General features: G+C 42.7%; 1 protein-coding gene across 4 annotated transcripts; it reads right to left on the reverse strand.

The window, feature by feature from the left end:
* Positions 1-445: 445 nt before the first annotated feature.
* Positions 446-23,003, reverse strand: LOC137593993 (Fanconi anemia group A protein homolog). 4 transcript variants are annotated; one of them, XM_068313152.1, is made up of 42 exons: positions 22,815-23,003; positions 22,370-22,482; positions 21,924-21,975; positions 21,389-21,537; positions 20,568-20,663; positions 20,255-20,337; positions 19,363-19,472; positions 18,618-18,728; positions 18,390-18,453; positions 15,597-15,709; positions 15,406-15,482; positions 14,988-15,129; positions 14,626-14,759; positions 14,047-14,157; positions 13,637-13,732; positions 13,412-13,474; positions 12,993-13,075; positions 12,814-12,874; positions 12,651-12,700; positions 12,322-12,392; positions 11,748-11,843; positions 11,141-11,274; positions 10,956-11,026; positions 10,620-10,719; positions 9,085-9,272; positions 8,898-8,994; positions 7,622-7,822; positions 7,477-7,550; positions 7,223-7,351; positions 6,568-6,646; positions 5,818-5,993; positions 5,553-5,658; positions 5,419-5,478; positions 5,231-5,335; positions 5,019-5,134; positions 4,790-4,946; positions 3,861-3,923; positions 3,112-3,202; positions 2,878-2,953; positions 1,652-1,796; positions 1,468-1,566; positions 446-585 (listed from the first exon to the last, which is right to left on the reverse strand). In XM_068313152.1, exons 1-42 carry the CDS (start codon positions 22,873-22,875, stop codon positions 487-489), a joined length of 4,302 nt encoding a protein of 1,433 aa, XP_068169253.1. In that variant the 5' UTR covers positions 22,876-23,003; the 3' UTR covers positions 446-486. The 4 variants fall into 4 exon arrangements, 3 of the variants coding, with proteins under 3 accessions (XP_068169253.1, XP_068169252.1, XP_068169254.1); XM_068313151.1 differs by having other exon boundaries at positions 21,924-22,002; XR_011035198.1 differs by lacking the exons at positions 446-585; positions 1,468-1,566; positions 1,652-1,796; positions 2,878-2,953; positions 3,112-3,202 and adding an exon at positions 4,070-4,125 and having other exon boundaries at positions 3,857-3,923; positions 21,924-22,002.
* Between the last annotated feature and the right edge of the window lie 4,987 nt (positions 23,004-27,990).

A 27,990-nucleotide genomic window follows, 5' to 3' on the forward strand; every position in this document is an offset into this window, starting at 1 on the left:
TTTTCTGCTGCTACAATCCCAGTTTTCTGGACAAGGCAACAGGAAGTCACCTCGTTCCAAAGTCAGTCTGTCAATAGAAAAGGGTTTGCTTGTTCCTGCAACACAACCCGATGCTCTACCTGCAGTGTCTGTCAAGGCAGAATGGATTCTTTAAAATGCTGTCAGGGGTTTTCAAACATGCTGACTTAACATGTAAAAATATTAAGGTTAGAATGAAGACCTCGAATGAAAAAGATGTTATTAGTGTCAAGTATGGTTTAATGTTCAGAAACCTGAAGGATAATCACTTGAAAGGCTGAAAGCTACTACCGGAGCTTCAGTTCCACATCAGATACGTTTAGACGCTGCCTGTGTTGAACGGGCCGACACATGGAAATGCAATAAGTAAATTAAGTAAAGTTCTGGTATTTCCTGCGTGTCGTAAAATCATGTGTGAGAATGTTTTATCAAGAAGTTGTTTCTGTGAAGTTAAGGCGTGGATCCACATCAGAGGAAGTCCATCTCTGGACTGAGGCTGTGAGGGTCTGAGAGCACGGACAGCGCTGCTGCCACATCTGGGTCCACATCTGCACACCGGGCCTGCAGCTGGCAGGAAAAGTGATGAAGATGATGGAGATGAGTGACTCTTACTTTCAATCATGAAGACCTATGATCTACCAAGTCATAGATGCGTACAGGTAGTCCTCAACATACAAACATTGGACGTACGAACATTCGGAAATCCGAACAAACGCGCGCTGCCATATCTGACTGTTGTCCTGCAGTTTCCCTTTCTGCCACAACCCTCGTAGGGGCAGCACTGCTGCGTTCACGCAGCTCCAAATCTCATCTCTGCCCACGTTGTTGTTTGTTGTCTCTCAGAGCGTCAACAGCTGATTCTGGCTGTTGTTGGATGCACTTAAAAAACTGGTGGAGAGTTCCTTGAAGTGTTTTCTTCTTCTCAAGGATTAAATTATAAGGAGCAAAAGTTTATCGTAAACTAATCTGAATTAAAATAATCATGAATCACGAGTCACTCTTAACAGTAGATATTGGAACCATACGTGCATATTTTTTGATCACATGTTTTTATTCTTATTTATTGTACAGCAACATGTGCTTTTAATGGTTTTGTAGTGATTGGAGTCCATATGGACAGAAAGACAATGTCGAGTGAAATAAATTTGACTAAAAATTTTTTTGTGTTTTTTAAAACCGACGTTTAATCAAGAACGAGTTAACTTGAAACAACCTACACCTGTATTTTATTTATGTGTTGTTTTTATATCCTGTAATTGTTTCTGGTCAGTCTTAGAGGGAATATTACTTTAGTATTTAGAGTAGTAATTACATTTAAATTACCTCAACTCACCATTATAGATGAAATATAGGACGATTTACGAACAATTCAGCTTACGAACAACATCTGGGAACCAATTGTGTTCGTATGTTGAGGACTGCCTGTACTGTGTGCACAGAGTATGTTACCAGTGTGAGCTGGTTGGTGGACAGAGCAGCTGGAGGCGCCTCTGAGATCGCTGCCAGGAGGAGCCGTCTGGCCTGGCTCACAATCTGGAGAGGCTGCATCTGACAAAACCATGCAGAGCTGTGGTCAGAACGGTGAACGGGTTTAAGTGGGTCTGATATGAACCAACGTCTGAGGCCCGGTCACCTGAGGGTCAGAGGGGTCACCGGTTGGTGTGTGCCCCCCCAGGAACAGCTGCTGCAGACTGACGAAGCAGAGGACGGCCGTGTGGAGGAACCCGGGACAGCACGCCGCCTTGTGCTGCAGCTCAGGACTCTGCTGGAACAGCAGGCTACACACACGCAAACACACACGGAGTCTGTAACCCTATTCAGAACATTCCAGATATAAAACACTTTAACCTAATAAGGTGAAATATGATTCTTATTGCAAAACAGAATGCAATGATTTGCAAATCTTGTCAACAAATGCAGGTGAATCTAGTTAAAAAAGGTAATATTCAAACTGATCAACGTTCCTGTTTATAAATATACACGTGTGAATGAGGTCGAGTCCAGACAGGCTGTTGCCTGTTTGATCCTACATGCAGAAATGTTTCCAGAGTCTCTCTCATGAACTGTTGAGGTCAAACTGAGAAATGTTCTCACCCTGTTGGACTCCTTGAAGCAGAGAACCTCTGCAGGATGCCCATCTCTTATTCAACCAATGTGACATCATCTGTTATACATCACCTGTTTTCCATGGTGTCCTTTTGCTATTAATAATAATTCTGTTGTTTTTATTTGGACTGAGTGTGAAAGAAATTATGTTATAAATTTGGTATAAAGGCGGCGGCTTCAGCCGAGGACATAGGTCCAGATGAGGACGAGCCTCAGCACCCGTCGTCCACGCAGTTCCAAGAAGACTGGCCCCATAGCATACAAAGAAAAGTTGTTGAAGATGAGGTAGTGGTGGGGGACTTTGAAATTGCAGACAAAGGGTCTCTGAACATGACAGGTTACCCCTAACCGCAGAAGAGATGCAGTTGCGTCTACACGCTTTAACGGAAACTAACCATAGAAGGAGTGCAGCTGTGTCAGCACGCCTTAATGGAAAAAACTGCTGTTATGGTAAATTAATGACGTAACTATGTATTGTGAGATGCTATGCCAAAGCTCAATAAAAAGGCGAACGGGGACAGCTGACAGTTTGGAGAAGCGTCTTCCTGAGTAAGAGCTCTGCTGTCCCTCGCGAGTCACGAAAGACAACTTTGACTGGTGTGAGTTTGTTCTCGATAAAAACGCAGGTGATGTACCTACTAGGGGCATTCTAAATTTCCCTGACACTGAGCAAAAAAAAGGATCAGAAATGACCAAGTTTGATTGCAAAGAACATCCTGCTTGAGTGGATGTGAGGTTTGTAAAAACACTGACCTGTAAAAGGCCCAAGGCATCAGTCGAGTGAACTCCTCTGATGTCATCATGGTGAACGAGGGTAAAACCCCTGGTTCTGGAGTTCAGGAAGAAGATGCATCACACCAATATAGTATATGAATATATGTCATGTCAGTGCTACCATCCTGTTTTTGTAATATCGAATGACTGATCAGGATAAAGTGGCTATAAAACTGCCAATCACCACCAGCTGCTGGGATTTTCACTCCGTACCGTTGGATTTAAAGATGAGCAGCCAGTCGGCGGCGTCCACCAACACAGACAGGAGGTCTGAGCACAGAGACCCGGCTCCCCGATGCGTCTCCTTTAGAAACAAGCACAGTGTTCAGAGGCTGCACCACCACAGGGGAGGCAACAGTTTCGTTTTGGGGAACATCTAATGAACCAGTCTGTAAGGACCACAAATGGTAGCCGATAACATGCCTTCACATACACCTGAGTTTACATTCAGGACTTGTTCTGGGTTTGTGTAGACCTGGCTTTAGGACTTCATTCAAGACCAAAAACATTGTGATTGAAATAAATTTACATGTATTCCCTTCATAAACCAGTTTTTTCACAGTAGAGAGCAGAGGTAAAGGGTTCTGATGTCTGAGTTCTGCTGAGAACAGATTTTTTTTGGTGTTGACTGCGGGTAAACAAAACATGAGGTCTTAAGCTGGGGTTTAGGTGGATTTTGAAAACATGATCTATTTTTCTTTATACATTTGTTGTGTATTTATTCCGTTTCATTCCTGTGGTTGGGAGATCAAACATCAGACAAGAAGTTCAACCTGTGGAAGTGTGTAAAGTCTACATAAAGGAAATAACTTTGTTTCCCAGCATGAAATAATAAGATTAATACTCTAAAGACGTACATTTAATATAAAGCTAGTATACCAAGCCTTAAGGACAGGCCTCTGCTTTACATCTAACTTAAACCAGCACACAGTCAGTGCACCGGGACATGAAGTGTTGATCACCTGAGGATACAGAAGTTCTGACAGGAAGTCCTTCACACACAGGAAGAATAGAAAGAGCAACACCTGGAAGACAAAACCAAACCAGGAGATAATGACAGCAAAGTAGAGACACACAGCAAAAGACAGTCGGCTGGTCACAGATTAGGTCTACATTAAAGGAAATGATCTACATCCGAAGGTGCATCAGGAAAACACCACAGTTAACCCACCATCACTCAGGACTCCAGCAGTCCAGACGACACTGAACCAGACTGACTGATTTTCACTGGCATTGAAACAAGAATACAGTACATGGACCAGAATTAGACACTGATTGCAGCACGAGGCTGTCAAGAAATCCCAGCAAGAAGCTGAGAGCAAACTCCTGGTGACATCTTTCCGGTCTGCTACATCTTTTAAAAACTTGAGGTGAGTCTTTCAGAATACTGTAGACCAGGGGTGTCAAACTCATTTTCACTGAGGGCCACATCAGCATAACGGCTGTCCTCAAAGGGCCACATGTAACTTTTAAAAGTAACCAAATGTAACTGATGCAAAGTAAAATAACTGTAACTATTCCTTAATGTTAAATAACTCTGAATTTATTACTTATTCAAGGTACAAACATGACAGTTGCAGAGAAAAAATATGTTTGCTTGTTGCTCTGTTATAATATAAATCCTTTAGATTTGTCAGGTTATTAAACCCACAAAACTCCACCAATCAAGGATCAAATTATCCGATGAATAAAGAAAAATAACATCAAACATAAGTCAAGACATTAACATTGTTCAAAACATTTTTGTCAAAGTTAAAATGGGATGAATTACTGCATTGTGGGAAATATAGTTTTTGGTCAAATTTTGCACAATTTTGTCGTGATTGTGATGAATTTTGACCGTGATAACGGAAAGTGCGTTACGTTACTACATGTGAGTGAGTTGACTCACCTCTCTGTCCTGCTTTCTACTCTCTGGTCGCATCACATTCAGAGCAGCGCTGAAGGCCCGCCGGTCAGACCCCTGGGCCCCACAGACTCGGTGCAGACTGGCCGCCAGCACCAGAGCTGCTGCCGCAGGCGGCTGCAACGACGGTCTCGTCTCTAAACTGAACACAGGACACCGTTAAAAATCGCCCCCGTGAGGCAGACGACCAGAAACAGTCGTCGATGGGTTTTACCTGCAGGACCAGTCGTGACAGTCGGCGAGCAGCTGCAGCTGCTCCGGTAAACGCCCCCCGCCACCGAGCCGCCCCCACAGCGACAGCAGCACCGGAGACAGACGCTCCCACCAGTGCTACACACACATCATGATGAAACACAACAGGACATCCAGTGGGCCTTTGGTCATTGCAAAGTTTGATATTATTATCTGCAGAGAGACAAGCGGTACCACTGTAGAAACCAGCAGCAGAGGACAGCGTAGACTGATCTGGGACCAGGCTTTGTTGACTTCCTCCGCCCATCGTTCACAACGTACGCTGACACACAACACGCCCTGCGGAGGAAACACAATGATCACTCTTCTCAGCTGGTGGACGGGCAGCGGGAGCATCCCAAGCCGTGAGCAGCCATCCTCACCTTCAGGATGTGTGTTGTTAGACGGTGAGACAGCACGCCGTCTGGAGGACACGCCTTCCTCTGTTGCACGAGCAGGAGTGGACGTCAGACGTGAGACGAGGAGAGAGATTCACTGATCAGACAGAGGAGCTCACCTGCTGCTGGTTGATGTGTTCTATCATCCTGTTGCAATCAAGAGTCGTTCTGCCCCCTTCAGTCTTTACTTCAATGAGTAACGTTGGTGGGAGGGTCAGCAGTACCCTGTGACACACACACACACACACACACACACACACACACACACACACACACACACACACACACACACACACACACACACACACACACACACACACACACACAGTTTTCAGTGACTCAACACGACAGGACAGATGGTCTGTGTGATATTAGTGTGTCTACCTGTTCCATGTGTTGACAGTGTTCTGCAGACTGAGCTCGCCGCTGAGGCCTGCTGATCCTGGCCCCCCAGCGGAGGAGCATCTCTCAGACACCAACGCAAACAAGAAGTCATGCACGTCGGCTCCGCCTGGACGGCTGCTGGAGAGGTGGGTCAACTCCATCTCGTAGACGAGCTCCTTCACACAAAAATGATGCTGAATGAACATTTCTCAAAGTTTCCCCTATTTTCTATGAACTCCAGTAGCCTCAGCATCCCATCATGAAACTCTCTCCACGTGTGTTAGCTGTAGTGAAGTCACACAACCATGAGCTACGTCTCCCCCCACAGGCATACTACTCCAATGCCAACCCTAACCCTAACCCTTTGTATGACGGTCGTGCCGAGAAATGAGACGATCTGATCTACGGATAATCCCCCAGCTCCTCAGATTCTTATCTATCCATCACTAAATGATTTCCTTGTTGCCTAGCAACACTGACAGCTAAAGTTTTGACTGGGTGAGTAGCCTTTGCTAAAGCTGCAAAAATGTAACAGTAGTAGTGGCTCATAATCGCTGTAGTAATAACTGTAGAAACAGACATTTTAACTAATCTACTATTAAGTTAATATGAGAAACTGAAACCATCATGTCAGCTTTTCAGCAGAAGAATTTAAACATCACTCGTGCACAATGAATCTTGCACCGGTATCCCTGTTAAAATGGGACGGCTGCTGTGAGCACTGAGACAAGGAATGAACCTCCCACACACCTGGAGTCTGGACAGGATGTCTGGAAGACACGTCCCCGGTCCAGACAGTCTCTTATCAAACGTTTCCAGGACCTGATTACTGTTGACAGAAGACACAAGGAAAAAAATACAGTAATGTGCATTTCCCTTGAATTTATTGTTTCTTTGAATGAGTCAGACCTTGGTGTTGGATACAGTCATCCAGACTTGCAGGTGAAGCTTGAAGAAGTTCCACCTCTCAAATGTCAGCTCAGACCTGATGAGAGGAAGAATGTCCTCGAGCTTCTCCTACAAGTCCAGTTGACCCACCGTGACCTGGAACACTCAGAATCTACACAGACAAATAAGATTAAACGAAACAAGGAAGACTTTCCTGGTTCCATTAAATCTATGACACGTTCCTGAGATGTGCCAGTCAGAATCATCTGTTTGGTTTAAGGTTAATTTAGTTTCTGGTCACGGGTCACGCTGAAGCTCCCAGCTGACTACAGGTGAGACGCGGGGTATGTCCTGAATAGGTGGTTGGTGGAGATAAATGAATGAATTTCTTTTTGGTTGGTTAGGATTTCAAACCAAAAATAAAAACATATCCTGATTAGAAATAAATATGACCAGGGTAGCTGGATGTTAGTTAGGTCTGTGTGCAAACAGCCTGTCAGGAACGTGGCTGTAACACCTTAACTGCTGGTCCATGATGGCGGTCAGCAGATGGGAGCAAAGGCTCTTCGTGTCTCCTCCACAGCCTCCCTGCTCCTCCGGACGGGGCAGGAAGAGCTCCAGGCAGGCCCACTGCTGGTACTCCTGACTACACACACCCACACCCCCCCCCCCACACACACACACACACACACAGTTATCAGGTGTATTGACATTACCATGTGCCTGTGGCGTCTGTGAATGAGGGTTTTATTGTGGGTGTGGCCGTCTCACCGTTCTGGGTCTGAGAGGACGTCGTCCCTTCTCTGTACTCGTAGCTCATTGGTTAACCATTCTGACAAGGAAAGCTGACAAACAGAATGAATGTTTAGTATTCCACTGAAAGCAGATGGCGAGCGGCCCGGTCGACCTGTGCTACCTGGTACTGGGACATGAGGCCCAGCTGATGAAAAGATGGGTGCCTCCACAGATGCCAGGCAGTCTTCCTCCATGTGTTTCTGTGGTCTGTGGCGCTGCTCCACAGGCTGGTCCGGTTCTCCTGGTGATCGTCGACCGGACCGCCGGTGGGGATCGGAGCTCCTCTGGCTTCAGGCAGCAGTCTTGGGATGAGGTACTGAAGCTGAACACATGGAGATGTGATGCAGTGCAGGCCAGCAACACCATGCAAATCAAAGTCTGACGATGTGAGCAACACAACACACCCTCCTATAGGTTGTGTTCTGACTAATCTAAAGACTACCCTTATTCTTAATGTGGTCAAATTCAGAAAAGTTGGGATATTTTACTCCACATTAATAATAAAGAACATAATAATTTCTTAACACTTTCGATCATTCGGAACATTTATTTAAAAACATTACAAACAACAGATTCAGTCGTTAACAAGAAAAAATTCCACAGGGCAGAGTTTAAAATCAAAGTTTCTGCACGTGTAGCTGAAAGGAGTTGGAGGAGGAGTCCATCATTTCATCAAAGATCAAGAGAAGCTTAAGAAATCTCTGCACTTGAGGTCAAGGATGGAAACCAACACTGAATGTGTGACCTTTGACATTTCAGATGGTGCTGCATCAAAAACCAACATGATTTGTGAAGCATCTCATTCCATGAGCTCAGAAACAATTCGGAGAACAGCTGTCAGTGAACACAGCTCATCTCCGCATGTATGAATGTGAGTTAACATTCCATCACAGGTGATCAACAACATCTAAAACCTCTGTCACTTTCTGGACCTGATCTCATCTGAGGTGGACCGACACAAAATAGAAAAATGTTCTCTGGTCTGATGAGTCCAGGTCCCAGGTGGACTTTAGAAATCAAGGACATCCTGTCCTCTGGATAATTACAGAAAGTTCTGCTTTCTTCTCATTTTACATGATGTCTGAACTTAACAATTTGAGATGTAAATTATTAACTAAAATTTTATACAGTTTTTTAGAATTAATATAGTTTTGGAAAAAGAAAATATTGCAGTAACCCAGTATGCATATATTTTTTAATCCACATTAGTTTCAGGCTAGAAACACCAGCACAGACTAAAGTGGTTTTACTGGATCTGAAGTGGTGGCGGTTCTGTGAAGAAAAATAACACATCAACAGTTTCTGCTTCTCGAGTAAATGTGAATATTTCTGACTGCAGTATGTTTGAACACATCTGGTCCAGCTCTAAGAACACAAAAAAAGTTAAATAGACTTACTTTCTTACAGAGGCTGGTGATTATGTAGTCTTCCTGCTGTTGCTGAGGCAACGAGTGTCCTCTACACAACCCATAACACACAGCTAGCACACACAACCTGCACAGCAAGGAGATGACTGAATTACGACTGCAGCTGGGCGCTCATCCGCCCCAGCCTTTCATGAGTAACCTGAACTTCGTCACCCACCGGACGCAGAAGATCATGTCATCCTGGGTGCTGCAGACCAGCGCCGAGCAGAGAGCTTCTCCCACTGACACCGGCGTGGCCAGAATGGGTGAGACCAGCTGAACCAGAGGACCGTCGGACATGGATGCATGAAGATGTACCAGAAAAGTTGCCAGACCAAGTAGATGAGCTGCACTCAGCGACGGTCCCTGTTTGACAGAGGGAGTGAACAAGATCCAGAAGGAAATTAAAAAACACACCAATCCAGTCAATCTATAATGGCAGCTTCGAAAACAACCCCTAGCAACCTAGAGCCATGGGCCAGTTCACCAAACGGGGTCTGTTTGGGGAAGGATGAGTCTTCCTTACGATATAATGACCAAGGAACCGCAGCTGGTTCTTGGAAATAATCCATAGAGAAGGGTTGGAATCACAACAGCTCTATAGACACTAATCTTGGTTTGTGCTGACAGGCTATGTTGTGAGAAGACACGGTGGTATAGTTTGCTATTGACATCCTCATAACATTGGTGTTGTTGATTATAGGTAGGTAGCAGAATCTGGGAACCTGCTCTAACAAATTGCCATGGATAGTTATATAAAAAACCTGAAGAGGTTAAATATGGTGGGAATGCGAGAGGATTTTTGTCTTTCTGACATTGACCTCCAGTCCTGCACTCACATATGCCTCCACAAAAGCATTGGTGGTCTCCTGTAGTTCTGCTCTAGTTCAGCAGGGGAGGAGGCTGGGGCACAGCTGTCATCACCGTACTGGAGTTCAGAGATGTTCACCTCAGATGTCTTTCTTCAGGCCGTTAGACGTTAGACAGTTTAAATAGACCACCATCCGTCCTGTCTGATGTTCACTCCAAGATGAGGGTGAGACGATTTGACACACAACACAACTGCTGCAAGGTATAGCGAGAAGAGTGTTGGTGCAAGCACATATCCTTACTTGACTCAATGGGGAATGAAGGTGAAACAGAAGCACCGTGGATGACAGAGCCCCTCATATCATCATGCAGACCTCGCACCAGTTGGACAAACTGTTGGGGGAAGCTGAACTTCTTAAGCACACCGTAAAGGACAGCACGGGGGATGGAATTAAAGGCCTTGTACAGGTCAAAGAAAATCATTGTCATGGGTTGCTGTCGTTCCCTGGTTATTTCGAGCAGCTGACGAGCACAAAAGATCATGCCTGTGGTTCCACGAATGATTTTCTGTTGGTGCTCCCTGGTGCAGAGCCTGAAGATGCTGTTGGTTATGCAAAGATTGAATTCTGCACATAAACCGAGAAGTAGTAAGCCGTTGGTATTGTAGTGGCCGATACCCTGGTTGCCAATGATGCCAGGCCTTTCTTTCCCAATGATACCAGGCCTGGTCTTTCCCTGCTCGTGCATTAAAATCTCCCATAAGAAGCATCTTGCCACACAATGGCACAGCAGAGAGGACTGTCCGAAGAGATGCGTAGAAACATACCTTCATATCAACTTTTGAGTCCACTGAACACTAATCAAGACAATAAGGAAAAGAGTCAGCAGGAATGTTTTTAATACCTGGTTGTGAAATAAGTCCCAGAGTCTGTGGAGGAGGCTGGTGAGCAGCTGAGTGTTACCGAGCAGCACACTGACAAACCTGGAGGCCCACCGGGTCTGTCTGAGGAGACAAAGCGTATCTGATGAGCCACAAAGATCCGCTCTGTCTATCTGCAGACCAGCGCACGGAACAGTGGAAATAACCATCTGCTGCTTGTTCCAAATCATGGACTGTAGATAGATACTTCGTGAAGCAACACACAGGTGGATATAGTCTCTTAAAACCTTTCGGTATCTGATAATAATAAAAGTCTATGTTTTTATCTGTCAAACTTTCAGACACCTCGTGCTACTCACTTGTTAGGAGGTTTACACCGGGAAACGTTCAACATGCACTGGCAGAAGTTGGTCAGCATTAAGTTGATGACCTGAGGGTTTGAGGAAGAGATCCTGTAGAGAACACATTACTGACAGACCCACAGCTGAAGTTCTACGACAAAAACATGAAAACTAGGAAGAGAGTGAAATCCATCAGTGTGTACTTTGAGGTGGGGCCCAGAGGGCGGAGGAGTATTGATGTGAAGCCTGATGACTGACTGTCGAATCATCCCGTCAGGACCGTCCGGAAAGATGTCGCTCAGAGTGTGAGAGATCCGGGACAACCTGGCTGATATCTCTGAGGAAACACAACCAACATGACGGGAAAGGAAATGAGATGATGTGCGGCACAACCAAATCCAGATTCCTTCTCTGGTTTGGAAACACATGGAGGATGAAGATGTTGAGCTGCAACTAAAGCTAAAGGACGAAGAGACCAGATGAATTTAGTAGGTTTATTAGGTGGTTATATTGGAATGTGAAGCATCTCCTCCTGTGTAATAGCAAGGAGGTCTGCTGGATGGTCTTTGGCTCCTCATCTCACCTGACTGACTCTTCTGCTCTATTTGGATATTCATGCAGTTTCATGTGTGGGCAAATAAATGAATAACCACTACTTTGAACATTTCAACCATAACTCTGTGTGTGTGTGTGTGTGTGTGTGTGTGTGTGTGTGTGTGTGTGTGTGTGTGTGTGTGTGTGTGTGTGTGTGTGTGTGTGTGTGTGTGTGTGTGTGTGTGTGTGTGTGTGTGTGTGTTGATTTGAGCCTACCGCCGTCATTTTCCTCCACAAGCAGCGCTGTGAACTCCTCCAGCTGACTCCTCAGGACGTCCAGAGGTTCATCACCGCTGTCCAAACACGTTGTAGCTGCAAACACAGACGTGTCGCTCAGCTACATGACTGCTGTACATCCCATCTGTCTGAGTCAGCATTTTTAGATGCTTCAGTCACATACACTCAACCTGTGAGTCACTCAATATCAAGTCTGCATTATGGAAAATTAACAAACTGCAGGATGTGTGGCAGTGGATATATCATTATAGATAGTTTCTAATGCTGAATTACTGATCAATCTAATAAACAATATCATGTGTTCATTAATGGACTAATCACTGTATTACTACCCCTCAGGAATTATTTATACAATGCTTGCAGTACATGTGGGTTATTGATATTATTGCTCAGCTGTCTGTTGGTATTCCAACACGTTTCATCAAAACAGTAGTTTTTAGTATTTCTGTTGAAAGACAGACTGGACTGAAATCACATCGTCCTCACAGAGATAAATATCTGTGATGATATCTTTGTCAGTAAATAACAAATGTGTTAAATAAAAAATACCCACAATCCTGCTGTCTCTGCTTCTGGCAGGCCTCCATATAAGATGCATACTGTGCAGAGGGAATCTTATCGGCTCTGAATACAGATAAACATAAAAGTGATAATACACAGAAAGCTAAATAGTAACGTGTTACAAAAAGTCATCAGACCTACAAACAAAACTGAAGCGATGATGTCATACTCACAGCTGGTAAAAGCGTGGACTTCAGGATAATTATGAATAATAAATACACAACAGGATCAAATTATGTCAGCTCAAGCGTCTAAAGACATACAAACGCTGAGCTGGTTGAGCTGTGATTCATATTTTATAAGCGTCTGGTAATAACTCACTTTTTCAGAGCTTCTATGAAACTCATCTGGGCATCGGCTTTCACAGGAAGCTGGAATTCAAAAACGACAGGCAACTTTATTTTTACAAATGTGATAAATAACAAAACTTACAAAAACACTTCTGACAATACCAGATAAATAACAGTGAGGAGAAGGTGTTTACCACTCTTGGGGTCAGCAAAGCAGGAAGGAAGCGTGTCAGGAAATACGGCCTCCGGAAAATACTGTCAGAACACAGGGGACCACAGCTATCTGTGTCTGTCTGGATCAATTCCTGCCTCTACATAATTTTTAAAAAGGACCGTCTCCAGCTGTAAAGCAGCTGATAACTTGAAGGAGTACCTGGCCTCCATGACGGTGGCAGGGATTTTTCCTGTGCTCTCAAACAGAGATGCTGCTTTCTCCACATCCTGGACAGCCTGGCACTGGGGCAGCACAAAAAGACACTTCTTGTTATATCACTTAGATAACAAAAATACAGATTAGCCTGTGTTAATCACAGCTACAAAACATTTACTGATTCTTCAGCAGGTGTCTAAAATGACTTCTTCTCCTCAGGGAAAACCACTCAACAACAAAAAAAATCATTGAACTGCTATCAAAATGCTTTGAAGTAGGTTATAACCAATCCTCTGTGAAGGTAATAATCACACTTGAAACAGGGGTGAGATCAATATAATTTATCTTTCTTGTTAAAAGTCTATTCAGATCTGAACATCTGACTGTTATTACACAGATCATCCACCAGGTCTCGCTGTTACCTGTGCAGCTGCTCCACCTGCACCAGAAACAGCCTCATATAATCCCATGTCCTCCACTGACTCCTGAGACAGACAAACACACAGAGACACACACACACACACACACACACACACACACACACACACACACACACACACACACACTCATTATAATCATATTAGATTTATCCAGTATGAAAAAATCAAAATTCAGCAAGGACTTAGAAAGTTTAGCCCTGCTCTTACCTTGAGGTCAGCCAGTCTGGTCTTGGCCAGAGAGACGTACTCCATCAGGAGGCTGCGGTGTTTCGCAGGTACATATGGAGGGTGAAGGATGTGGACCTGCAGGAAAATCACAGCGATGTCCTGAAAGTCACACCTTCCTATGCATCGCCATCCTTTACCACAGCTCGTACCATGACTGTAAATCTTTTATCTGCTGATTTTAGTGTGACTTTAGTACAGACTGTAAGTCTGTGGTGGAAGGGCTACTTCAGACCCTTCGTTTTTAAAAAGATTACAATTACAGTATAACTTTTGAAACAAATCCCAAGTAAGAGTATGAATATTAATATAAAACAAAAATAGACATTATATACCTGACATCTTGGAGAATGTGGTCAATAATAATGTCAGTTTTCTCGCTATGTCTGTACCTTGAGGTACTGTGGGGGTTCAAACGGCACCAGTTCAGAGAGGAACTTCAGCAGAAACACCAGAGATTTCTTACTGGTTGCATGATAACCAGTGCTTCCACCAAAAGACATCTGAGAAGCCAAGAAGGAGATGTACAAACGACTACCTTTAATATGTGGACAGGAAATTAACCCATGAATTAAAAAATGTCACAGTGACTATAGTATCTTCTGCACTACAAGGCGCACCTTCAATGAATGACGTAGTACACAACGTTTTTCATATATAAGTCGCACTGGATTATAAGGTGCATCTGATGATAAGGCGCACCTTCAATGAATACCGTAATTTAAAACTGTTTTCATGTATAAGGCGCACCAGATTATAAGGCGCACTGTAAGTTTTTGAGAAAATTAAAGGCTTTTAGGTGAGCCTCATAGTGCAGAAAATACTGTATACTAATAACTCTTGAATTATTGCATCGCTGGTTTTGTCAACAACCCATTTTGTTAATCTTGCAAAGTAAAAAACAACCATAAAGCAATTTGTCAACACACACTACATCCGAACTAAACTACTAATCAGCTGGAACCATTCACCTTGAACCATTCGCTATAAGAGGGGAAGACGCCGGGGCCCTCGAGGGCCCCCTGTCGCGCCAGGAGGAAGGCGGTTATCAAGTTCTCCAGTTCGTAGCTTTCAAACGCGGAGCTCAGCAGCCTGGACAGCAGCTCTGAGAGACAAACACCACAAGAGACAACATGTCTGCGACTGACTGGTAGAAAAACACAATCAGGTTTCTCCTCTTTGTGTTTCCCATAATGCGTCCACCAACCTGATGCTTCAATGTGAATATAACAACATAACTGTGGATTACACACTAAATTCCATCATTATGGTCTGATCTATCCTCACACACGTCACCAGTGTGTGAGGATAGGCCAGTCGTTCCGTTACTCACTTCTGAGGCTGGGCTCGGCACACGGGTTGTGGACCAGCAGTGTGGACAGGAAGCACAGGACGTGTTTCCAGTTGACTTCATGTGTTTCCAGGACCTGCTGCAGGTGTGAGAGCAGCTGCTCTACGCCCAAGACCACAGCCAGCTGCCGGACGAGTTACAGCTGTTAGTCGCACCACATTATCACAGATAAATCAATACTTTCTGGGCTGCGGGCCGTACATCCGATGCCTGAGGTGATCCAACTGCTGTCAACAGCTTAAAATACACGAGTGACACCAACCATGTTAAAACGATTCACACAATGAACATAGTCGGAGAGACAGGAGGCTCTGAACTCCAAAGGCAAGGGACTGAGAATACTGTAGTTGGAAAGCTGGTGATGTGAAGGAACCCTCGTCAAACCCATGGAAACATTTACCTTACGGAACAGAGACGTCACCAGCGTGCAGACTTTGGCAAAGGTCCACTCGTTCTGCAGAGCAACGGCATCTGAGACTGAGGACATGTTTGTAATAACAGTCTGAAAGCGGCATCTGCACATCAGGATCCTCATTCAAATCAGTCAGTAGCAGCGCTGTGTTTAAATCGAAATTGATAACTTTGCTCTACCTGCAAGTCGAGGTTTGTAGGTAAGCGTCTGTGTGAGGGAGTGTTTGAAGAAACACCGGAGGGCCTCGTCTGATGCTGAGGCTCCACACAGCGAAGCATCAAATATCTGAATCCTGATCCAAAACAGGAGGAAGAGGAGTCAGAGACAGACATGCATCTATAGTGGTCACAAATCATGCACAGCTTGTTCACTACAGATGATATCTGTATTTATGTTTATATATTCTTCTATTTATTCTCATATTTATCCATAATTTCCTTTGCCCTTTTTTCTTAAATCTATATTCTTATTCTAACTTCGTCTTTATGTTCTAAAATAAAGCAGCTGTAACGGAAAGCAATTTCTTCATAGTGTTCAATAAAGGATTCTGATAATTATATAACCTGAAGGTCCAAATCCAGAAACGTTGGTACATCTTGTGAAATATCAACAAAAGCTGAACACAATGGTTCTTTTCTAACTGAAATGCAGCTGAATACAGAACAAGGCAAAGAAATTAGTGTTCAACCTGATCAACTTTGTTCATGTCATCAAACTTCAACACTCACAAAGTGTTTAGGAAGCAACAAAGTAGTCTTAAAGTAGAATTCTGTCTCGACCGTGTTTGATATATGACTTCAGTTTCTCAACATTCTGAAGTATCTGTTGTCGTGTTTAGGTCTTGTCATATTTGTGATGGTGGGACAGGTTTGGACAGGACACAGATCGGTCTGGGACCGGGACTCTTTGACTCTGAAGCTGTTGTGAAGCAACAGAATGAGGCTTCTTTTTTTTGATGTAATTAAGAGAAATGTTCCCGAAAGACATCTTGACGACAGAAGATATTCCAGAACCTGGATGGACCTTCAGCACTAATTGAGTCTTCACTCTTTAAACCTGAGGACAGGATGACCTGGAGTTCTAAAGTCCACCTGGAACCTGGACTCATCAGACCAGAGAACATGTTTCTAGTTTGTTTCGGTCCATCTCGAATGAGATCAGGTCCAGAGAAGATGACAGAGGTTCTGGATGTTGTTGATGACCTGTGATGGGGTCTCAACTCATATTCATAGATGCAAAGATGAGCTGTGTTCGCTGACAGCTGTTCTCTGAACTGTTTCTGAGCTCATGGAATGAGATGCTTCACAAATCATGGTTCTTGATGCTGCAACATTCATCACTGATTTAAATCAGCAGAGATTCTCCACATTTTCTGAACCTTCAGATCTGATCCTTGGAACTACATTTTAAGAGAAATTCTGTATGATCTGCTGCAGCGTTTGTATACACAGCTTTTCATGAAGTGGTGGACCAGTGCTGCACCATGAGCGGTTTCTCTCTAAGACTACCTTAAAGTCTGCACAGCACAGCTGTCTGTTGCAGACTCAGTGAAGAAGCAGTGAGTCAGTGTGTGATGAATGCGCACTGAGCACAGTGATTCCAGTGATTCAAGCAGCCTGATCACTGGTGGTAGGTGCTCTGTTTCACCATTTCAGGACCAGACAAGCACCAGGAATGTTCACGGCCCGGTGTCAGAGTCTTCTGGAGACAGAACCAAACAGAAAACCCACCAAGCAGCCGCTGGATAACAGTGTTACATGTTTTTTGTGGTGATCTGCACAGAAAATCCTCAGTGAACATCTTTGGAAGTTTATCTTCTACATTAACAGGTAGAGACGATGTTGGCAGTACCAACAGTACCAGATTCCAGGATGAATATTTCAATGACGTCCAACACAGGGGCTGCATCCTTACAGCTTTACATCCATCATGAAACATGTGCTGACGGTACAGAAAGGTGTCCCACGTTGTATTCAACAGATTATTTCTTTTTGGTTTTCATTTGCAGGCATTAAATTAGATCTGACATCTAATCGTGGTAATAAATCATAGTTTATTGGTAGAAAACTAAGCAACCATTCAGAGGACAAAGTCGTCCTTCCTCAGCTGGTAAAGTTTTCTTTATCTTTTCTTAGAATGTTGTTTCTTTTGGTTTGAAGATGTTGGTCACAACAGATCATGTTAGTTAAAGGTAACAGATCAACTTGACCATTAGGAAAAACTTCTCTCCTCCTTGTCCCGTTCTGGGTCACCACAGCGTGTCATCCTTTTTATTTTTTAGATGAATGCTCATATTTGTTTGGTAAAGTTTTTAATGCTGGTTGCCCTTCCTGCCACAACCCTCTGCATTTATCCGGGCTTGGGACCGGTCTACAGTTCACACTGGCTTGCAGATACTAGGGATTTAACGTGCGGCAGCATACATGTGAAGCATTTACTCTACCACTGAGCAACATCCCTTGAAATCAGACATTTACCAAATGACTACTTCAGAAAACAAGCAGCAGATCGGCCAGAAGTGAAAACAGTCACTATTAATAACAGCTGTAATCTTGAACATGGTTGACCGCAAAAACTGCTGCTGCAAAGCTGAAAATTCTAAAAGTTAACAGTTAGTTACCGTTAAAAAGATGTTTTGTGGGCTCTCAGTCTTCATCAAATGAAAGCAGTTCACTCTTGAGACAGAGTGGACCTGGTGCCATGGAAAATCGAGTAATAGAAAGTATATCAAAGAGCTCCTTCTGTGACCTGGGCTGTTTAAAAGCTTGAATATTTACCTGAAGCTAGAAATAAGTAACCTGGACACTGTGACACATCAGATAGTGTAGTCTGTATAGCTCACTAAATTACATTTTTAGGCGTCCATTTCTGGCATTCTGGCAATAATAAACTCCATGTTTTCTGGGATGTCTGCCATTGTTATTTCTTCCAGATAAATGATGTGATGAAATGAATTATAACTGTCTGTGTACCACAGCTTGGCTGTCGCTCCATCACGCTGCAGCGCCAGACTGTTCTCCACAATGTCCAGAAGCCCTGAGGAAGACAGACAGAAACACACCAAAAAATTTTGTATATTTAACTGTGTTTTCTATTAAAGAAGTAGACAATAGCTTTCTGGGTTCAAAGGTGTGAATCAAAGAGCTTTGTTAAATATTCATCTGGACAGGATGGAGAAAGTGGGACAGAGAAAGACTCACAGAATAGCATGTCGTCCAGCACTGAGCAGCAGAGCAGAGAGATCCTCTGGTCTCCGGCTGCTGGTTCAGAGCTCAGCTCAAAGCCAGCTCCCACCAGGAGTCCAGCCACAGCTAACAGACAGGAGAGCTTCCATCAGCATCACACAGAACCTCATGCATGTTATACGGGCAACACTGTCTCAGCTGGATTCCTTTCTATGAGACCATTTTTGCTGCTAAGGCGATTGCAGCAAAAAAAGGCTTTCGTAGAAAGGATTTAGTGCTGAGACTCCTGAACTCAACACTTGGTTGATGTAATGAATTGGAAATGTAATGAAGATGTTAAAAACGAATAGGTGTGTGAACACATCGTGTCAGTGGCAAACATTTTGGAACAAAAACTTCCCAGCATTTTTACCGAGAGTTTGATGAAGGCAGTCGTCAGCATTGGATGATATACGGATGCCTACAGTCAGTTATCTAAGCATAAATACAGGAGACACATCTAGCGCAGCTCTCTGGTGATGTAATATTAACCCTCATACCAACAGATCAGCTCTTCTGTGTACGGAAATGTATATCGAGTTATGGATTGAGCTGCATATAAGTATGTGTGTGTATACTGCATGTGTGTGTGTGTGTGTGTGTGTGTGTGTGTGTGTGTGTGTGTGTGTGTATGTGTGTGTGTGTGTGTGTGTATTGCATATACAGTATAATGATAACTCCACATCACGATGACACCAGTCAGTGAGGTCTGTCTGCTTACTCAACAACACTCTCTGCTGAACTTGTCTGGTCTCGTCTTCTCCTTCCGGAGGCCTCCAGCTGCACAGATCCATCAACTGAGACACCAACCATGACCTCACTCCTTCATCGCTGAATGGACAGAAAGCAAAGAGACAGGAGGGGTGACGGGTTAAAGATTACTGCAGACTCTACTCTGATTCAGATACTCATCTTATGTGTGGGCTTATTTGAGTCCTACTGTTAAGTCAACAATATTACAGTCTTTATAACCACAGCATGGACAGAGAAGAATCTGTACATTACTATCAGCAACTTGCAGGGTTTAAAGTTTATTACTTTTACGTTACAAGAAAATCTCATCATGTGGTAGACTTGTTAATCTGCGTACTTGAAAGTCACCTCTACCCATGTACTGCGTTTGTGAAGCAGGTTGGGCGAGTGTTCTGCCAAGAATTTGTGATTTTAGATAATATTGTACCTAAATCAGTTTTTTATTAAATTTATGTAGTTTGACTTCACTTCTCTGGAATTGCCAAGAGGTCATTCATGTTTTCTAAAATCTGAAACATGAAAAAGAAAAGCATGTTTGTCCTTCTGGGATCAGAAAGGACAAATCTAAATTTGTCAAATCCAAAAAAAATCTAATCTAAATTCATGTTTTTGAAGAGGCACAACCTGAAACTCCTCTCAAATTAACCACTTGTTTGTGTTTAAAGTATTTCACCGGTTCTATGCCGTGATACTGTCTGTTCTATGTTGTTCTATATTGTGATAAACATGACATTAACCCTGGTGTTCCACAGACCAGCTCTACAGTTACCAGAAAATCTCTTAACACCCACCAACCTGCACACCTTAACACCTTGCACATTTTGTACAGCACTGAAAAAGAAAACTGTGGTATTTCTTACCTCTCTAAAATGTACCGAAAGGTGAGGATGTTGTAAAAGTGGAGATAATACATGACCTCCAGCTGCGGCTGCTTCTGTAAATACTAAAAAAACAAATCTTTAATTCAATGCATTCATTCCGCGGCCTTCTTCACAAAAAGCCGTGATGTTGCGCAAAATATTAACAAAAAAAGAATTAAATCATTTTCAAATTTGTTTGACATTAATTTCAGTTAAAAGTAGGAAAGACAAATCTACAATATAAATCATACACACACACACACACACACACACGGACATTCACATGGACACACACACACATAGACACACACACCTGATCTCTTTTGTACTCCTGCCAGAGCAGTTTGGGGCAGAAGACTCCCTCTGACAGCAGGTCTTTGACAGACTCCAGCAGGACACACAGCTGGACCTGGGGGGACAGGAAGGGAATGTCAGGAGTCCATCTTTGATGTTATGTCAATACTGAGTGAGACTCCTGCAGGAACGGGACACAGACTAAGGGTGGAGACGTCTGTGGTCGCGTGTGCAGCTCAACAGAAGAAGCAGAAGCAGAAACGTACCAACAGATGATACACCAACGACCGTGTAACACAACTTCAGTCCAAAAACTAAAAAACACTTCAATCCTACTGTGACATCACAATACACACCATACTAAAGCATACAATAATGCACTCATCTGATGATCAGAACGGTTTTGCGTTTATGTGTAAAATTTGTTTGAGCTAGAATCAGGTGGCAGTGTGGTGTAATGGTTAGCACTGATGCCTCACAGCAAGGACGCAGGTTGAAACCCCAGCATTTCCAACTTGGCCTTTCTACGTAGAGTTTTCATGTTCTCTCCGTGTCTGAATGGGTTTTCTCTGGGCACTCTTGTCCCCCCACCCCCCATCATCACAACATGTGATGATGGGGAACTTTAGGTTATGTTGGCCCATAGTAGCAAGAGCACCCAGGGTACAGAGGCTCAGGACTAACTCTCCATCTAACCTTGTAATTTCATTGTACCGTTGTATAATGACAAATAAAGCTCCTTTCTTCTTTTCTTTCTTTCTTAATTTTAGTTTAAAATATTTCCTTCGGACAAAATGATCAGGAGTTTCATCAGAAAGAAAAATAGCACTGGAAACTCACTCGCTGAGAGGGACTGAATAGCCCTCTCCTCTCTTCTTCTTTCACTTCCTCAGTTCCCGTGATCTCCATCAATCTCTCCAACACCATTTTCACTGCCAGCACCGTCACCGGAACACCCAGCTGGAAGGCCTGACGCCTTAGCTCAGAAACTGCCACAGACAAAAGACACACTCAAATTCATAACATTCACTTCGGCCCAGCTTGGGCTGTCATCAAGGGAGTCTCAAGTCTGAGTTGAAACCATTTTCAACAGTACATAATGGAAAAACAGTGTAAAACTGGAAGGTGTCCAAGAGAGAAACAGCAGACAAGGATAGACATTGTGAGGAGGTTATGTTTGGACGAGAACATTCAACAAACACTGAGTGTCAGATGTCATTGCTCGCTAATATCACACTACTTTTCCAGCACACTTTCCCAACAGGTGTCCAGAGCCAGAAAGTGTCAGGTGGTTTTCCATTTTAATCTTTGCCACTCTGGAAATATGCATGTACTAAACAAAGGCTATTCCTGAAACCTTTTATCAAACACTCACCGAGCAGCGAACCTGCAAGTCCTTTAGACTGGGTCTGTTTCTGCTCTCCATCCTGAGAGGGAAAAACGTTGCACAGATTCTACAAAAAAGGGTGAAATTGTAGATGCAATAGATACAGCAAGTAAATATAAAAATACTTCTATGAATCACACCTCTATGTAATACAGTATACCCTTACATAGTTGTTGTTTTTTAAAATCATCTTAAGTCATTTCTGTCTGTTCTTTAACAATGTAGAATACTGTATTTCCTGCCTCAACCAAACAAGTGTTGTACAATACTGTAACTTGAGTTGAAACTGTAAATCTTTCAATGCAGGCAATTATAAGGTTATAAACTAATTTAATAAACGGATAAATAAACAGGCCTGCTCAGTGCTTACATCAGTGTAGTTTAATGTTTGTCTGTAGATCGTGCTGGTTCTGCCTTGAAGTCGTCCCACTCACCCCGACCTCCGTGAGCAGACTGCAGATGTTCTGCTGCTGCTCCAGCAGCTGGATCGATGCCCCCTGCAGCCGCCGTCCGTCCTCCTGCTTCGGCCTCTTCACGACGCGACCAGCTGAGAACACAACAGAAGGAAAAACACACAACGTCTTGATTTTCCCATGTTTCTAAACACAGTTGTGTCTAAACTTCGTGGGAAACACACGTAGGTAGTAGGGCTGACGCCCACGGCACCTTAAATGCCAGCAGCTGAATTGTGCTTTACGGTCAAAATGTGTCAACAACGTCACAAACATCGGTGTTTACTGAGACACTGACGTTTGACATAATCGTGGAACAAGGAGATGGCCTTACTCTTTTCTCTATTTTTGTCTCTAACTGTACTGTATTCATGTTTAGGTGGATGTCAGCTGTTACACCCTTCCTTCGGTCCAGCTGTCAACTCACCCAGGATGTTGGACAGAGTCCTCTTGGTGGACACCGTCTCTCTGGAGCCGCTCAGCGACATGTGAGCCCGGTGGGGGTTAAACAGCGTTTATTAGCCTTCATTAACTTTACTAGCCTTTTGGGGTAATAAGCTAACAGTCTGTGAGGAGACGAACCAGCTCACAGGACCCGATTAACTCCTTAACTAGTTATTCAGACAAGAGCGGAACCTGTGACAATACTTCCTCATTCCATGTTTCCATTCGCGCTCTTCTTCCTCATTGGTCCGTAGAAAAACCAATCAGAATCGACTATTCATTGTTTAAAGCACGTGATCCCTTCTCTCTCTCTCTCTCTCTCTCTCTCTCTCTCTCTCTCTCTCTCTCTCTCTCCCTCTCCCTCCCTCCTGTCATTTGAATGGGATGCTCCGTGAAAACCAATTTAATAATAACACTGTTATATAATAAACTCTATTTGAAATTAAGATTAGTCCAACATCTACCAGCTGCTCGCACCAATGCGTCAATACTCATGATCAGCATATTAAAATGACAATGATATGTTCATTATGTTGAAGTATTAATGCATATATAAAACAATGTTTTATTTTAGAAAGGTAATGTAGATTTACACTTGTGGACTTTTCAATGCAGTTCACCCCGGTAAAGGACAAATCCACCCCGGTTCAGGCCTGTTTGACCTTCTGCCCTCAGGCAAACGATACAGCTCCATCAAATCAAGGACTAACAGGTTCCACAACAGCTTCTTCCCGAAAGCCATCACACATCTAAACTCAAACACCCACTGATACCCCCCCCCCCCAACACACACACACATTGAAATTCCTCTATCAGGCACATGAAATACGCCGTGCTGGGCATGGCGCTTCTTGTGAATTCGATGTGTATACCTGTAAACAATCAGAAGCGTAATGACTGTATATACTTGCATTTGTATTTATTCTTACTCTTTTCTACTGTAAATTATTGCACTGCAAGGAATTGCCCAAATCTCATTATACCATGTATAGTGACAATAAAAGGCTTTCCATTCTATTCAATTCCTATAATTGTTTTTTTTTTGTGCAGGACTATAACTGTATTTCTATTTTCAATTCAGTAAATGTTATAGATAGATAGATAGATAGATAGATAGATAGATAGATAGATAGATAGATAGATAGATAGATAGATAGATAGATAGATAGATAGATAGATAGATAGATAGATAGATAGATAGATAGATAGATAGATGGATGGATGGATGGATGGATGGATGGATGGATGGATGGATGGATGGATGGATGGATGGATGGATGGATGGATGGATGGATGGATGGATGGATGGATGGATGGATGGATGGATGGATGGATGGATGGACGGACGGACGGACGGACGGACGGACGGACGGACGGACGACCAGACAGACAGACAGACAGACAGACAGACAGACAGACAGACAGACAGACAGACAGACAGACAGACAGACAGACAGACAGATAGATAGATAGATAGATAGATAGATAGATAGATAGATAGATAGATAGATAGATAGATAGATAGATGTTAATCCTGCAGGAAATTGTGTATATCCAATGCTCACAAACATTAACGCACATAAGCTAATAAGCTAAGTAGAAATGTTGCAGGTTCAAAAAGCAAAGTTGTTGGAGTTACAAATCCTAACATTGTGTTCCTTACATTTTTCAACAATACATCTCACAAAACAATGTACCGTGTGGGTCCAGACCTGCCCTAAGTGAATCTATCTATATATCACAATGAGAGCTTCTACTATTTGTCCTGATCTGCTTTCACTTTTCAGGCCTGTACTTTTTCTTTAACAATGAAAAAATAAATAAATAACAATCCTTGGCAGAGCTAAGAAACCAATACATACATTTATATAATGTTACCTTACAATATCTGTCAGGGAGTAACACCAGGGGTCAGTCTCTGCAGACAGGAGGTGCGACAAACAGATCAATGAAATAACACAGAGGTATGTCATCACTGTTGTGTCAGTAAACAAACCGGGCCGTCAGTTAGGCAATAGGTAGGCTGGCTGTATGAGTCACAACAGTCGTTCTGTCTAACAGCCCTCCTAAAATGATCTCATTATTAGGCACCAACAAAATTCATTTTGGAAATGCTGTGACTGAGGAATGGCTCTGATAATTACAGTGTACTCCTGACCAACAGATTGAAGGCTCCTCGGACACCCAAAGAAACACTGAGCAGATAAATTGTTTCCTTTCCTTTGAAACACAACTACAGAGAGCAGAAGCATTAGCATACTTGTCATGTCACATGTTACTTAGATGTTTTTACAATAGTTTTATCCTACAATGCCTTACAAGACTCATGGTGACTCATCAAGAAATTTAACTGACAAAAAAACCAGTTCCTTAAACCGGATCCAGTCAGGAATTTATTAGGTCCTTGTGACATTTTAAGCCCAGCCCTTCTAACCAGTTTCATCAAATTCCCATGAATACTTTATGTGCAACAGATAGAAATGGTAAAGAAAAAGGTCCATCTTACGACACTAGAAAGAATAAACCATATACTTGAAAATCTGTCAAGTCATTGTTGAGTTTGTCATCCAACAAAACCAAACGGATCACTTAACCACCTCAGTGGAGACATAAAAGCTGACATCTGACGCCAGCTCTACGTCTCAGAAATACAGCGTCAGTCAGTTTCAACTGAACTGATTTTAATATGTGTAACTGGACACAAACAGGAATCCTACTCCAACACATTTAACCCTTACGTAACCGAACAGCTAGTTAGCTGGTAAGGAATGAGTGGACATGTGAAGGCATAATCACCTGACAGTGACAGGAATATTTTAGGTGATTTGTCTGGGAGTTAGAGCTGTTTTGATTCTAGGGAAGAAGATATCTGTCATTCTGTTTGGTATGACCACACAACTCCTGCTGAGAGGAGGGAGGGATACCCAAATGATTGATTCTCTGTTGGACAGAACCTGAGGCGCCTGATGTGGAACCCCTCAGACCTGAAGTCTGACACATCGTGAACACATGCAACTCACATGTTTAAATTTGAAGCATCTAAAATACAGAGGATTTGTCACTGCTGGACGTGTTTAACTGCGTGTTGGTGATTTTTTTAAACCCACTGCATGTTGTTGTTGCTGTGATGCTTTTCCAAAAAAATTTAAATATTGATTTAATCAGGTTTTGAGTTGACGAGCTCTGCAACTATTTTTCCTGGAGGTCAGAGGTTAAAAAGAGGTCAGAGGTAAAGGAGTCTACATGATTAATGTAAGAACCAAAACAGTAAAGAATGTTTTATAACTTAAGGCAGTAAAAACATTATCATTAGTTTAGCGTTAGTATTATAAACAATAGTCAATATAAAGTCTCGTATTGCAACTTACAAACCATTAATGTGTGGCCACTTGTTCCAGCATCAATACTTTTCATATTATACATATATTTCTCTACAGATTTGGAGAACTCCGTCAATGTCAGTCAGATTCAGTTTGAACCCAGGAGAAATACTACTACTACTACTACTACTACTACTACTACTACTACTACTACTACTACTACTACTACTAATAATAATAATAATAATAATAGTAATAATAATAATAGTAATAAAAATAATAATAATAATAATAATAATAATAATAATAATAATAATAATAACAACCAACTCTCTACCTTTTCCTGTCATAGTTCCAACATTCAACGTCCCTACTCTCAGTCCTATACTCTTGGCACTCTTCTTCTCTCTCTTCCTATGAAGAGACTTTCCTCCTCTCCTTCTTTGACCAACAGTAGTCCGATTTCCACCGGCACCCTGTAGGTCAACAGCACCGACGGCGGTCGTTGTTAACCCGGGCCTCGACCGATCCGGTATGGAGGTCATAGGTTTGATTCGCATGTTTGATTTGGCAAACATGCAAATAATAATAATAATAATAATAATAATAATAATAATAATAATAATAATAATAATTATTATTATTATTATTATTATTATTATTATTATTATTATTATTGTTGTTGTTATAATAATTATAATAATAATAATAATAATTAGTAGTAGTAGTAGTATGGACAATTACATTAGTAAAATAAAATATAAAGTCTAACTTTGAGCTTTGATTAAAACATTTATGAAATAAAATCAAAAAGATCCTTCAAACAATCAATCAATCAATAAAGTTCTTAATCACATCTATGTTGAAATCTACGTTGTTCCTAACTAAATCAGCTTAAAATTAAGAATAAAGAACATCAGGTTTAGAGGAGCGAGTGCTGCACCCTGTCAGTATCCAGGCCTCTACAACAGTTACTTTCATGTTGTCCTCGGTGTGTTGGTGAAGATCATTCCTCACTACGTCCTGCACAGCGCCCCCCCCCCTCCTCATCCTCCTCCTGGTCTTCCTCTCAGCCACCCATGTATCTTCTTCCTGCAGCTGGCAGCAGGAAAACCATCTCATGGAGGTCGATGGAAAGAACTCATAAAAACTTAATGCAATGTGTCTTCATGAATTTTTAAGAGCCCTCTCTTCCTATTGTGCCACTAATGTGCAGGATGCTAATACAAACAGGAGAGCTGGTGCACTGAGTGCTAACCTACCAGCGAGGCAGACTGTCATCACTTGTCAGCCCCATGAAGAAAAGCCCACAGTGACACTCAGAGAAGACACCGGCTCAGCCACAGTGGCAGCTCGTCTGAATCAAAAGTGAGCCGCTGTCACCAGAGGGAATTGTTTTGATGGAGGACTGACTGGATCTGGACCTCAGCAGGATTCCCTCCGTGTGTTCATGTCTGAGTAATAAAGTTAGATAAGAAGGCAGAGGGATGTAAACATGCGTAAAAACGTTCTAATGACAAGTTACTTTCACTCATTAGGACAAATCTATATTAATAAATGACTGGATTCGGGTCAATTACTCAAAACAGCCGATTTGATCAAATAAAATAAGGAGATAGAAAAATAATTAACACAATGTTCAGTTGACTTGTTCTCTGGTTCAAAGTGACCAAACGTCTTTTCATTCTTGTCTCTTTAGGGGTCGCCACAGCATGCCAAACTTCACTTTTTGCAGTTTTTTGTGTTGGATGTCCTTCCTGCCACAACCCTCTAATTTATCCAGGCTTGGTTTGTGCCCCCGTAGGCCTGCAGATGTCAAGGATTGCGAAGCGTGCGCTC

This window comes from Antennarius striatus, chromosome 4, assembly GCF_040054535.1.
Source record: "Antennarius striatus isolate MH-2024 chromosome 4, ASM4005453v1, whole genome shotgun sequence".
NCBI classification, from domain to species: Eukaryota; Metazoa; Chordata; class Actinopteri; order Lophiiformes; family Antennariidae; genus Antennarius; species Antennarius striatus.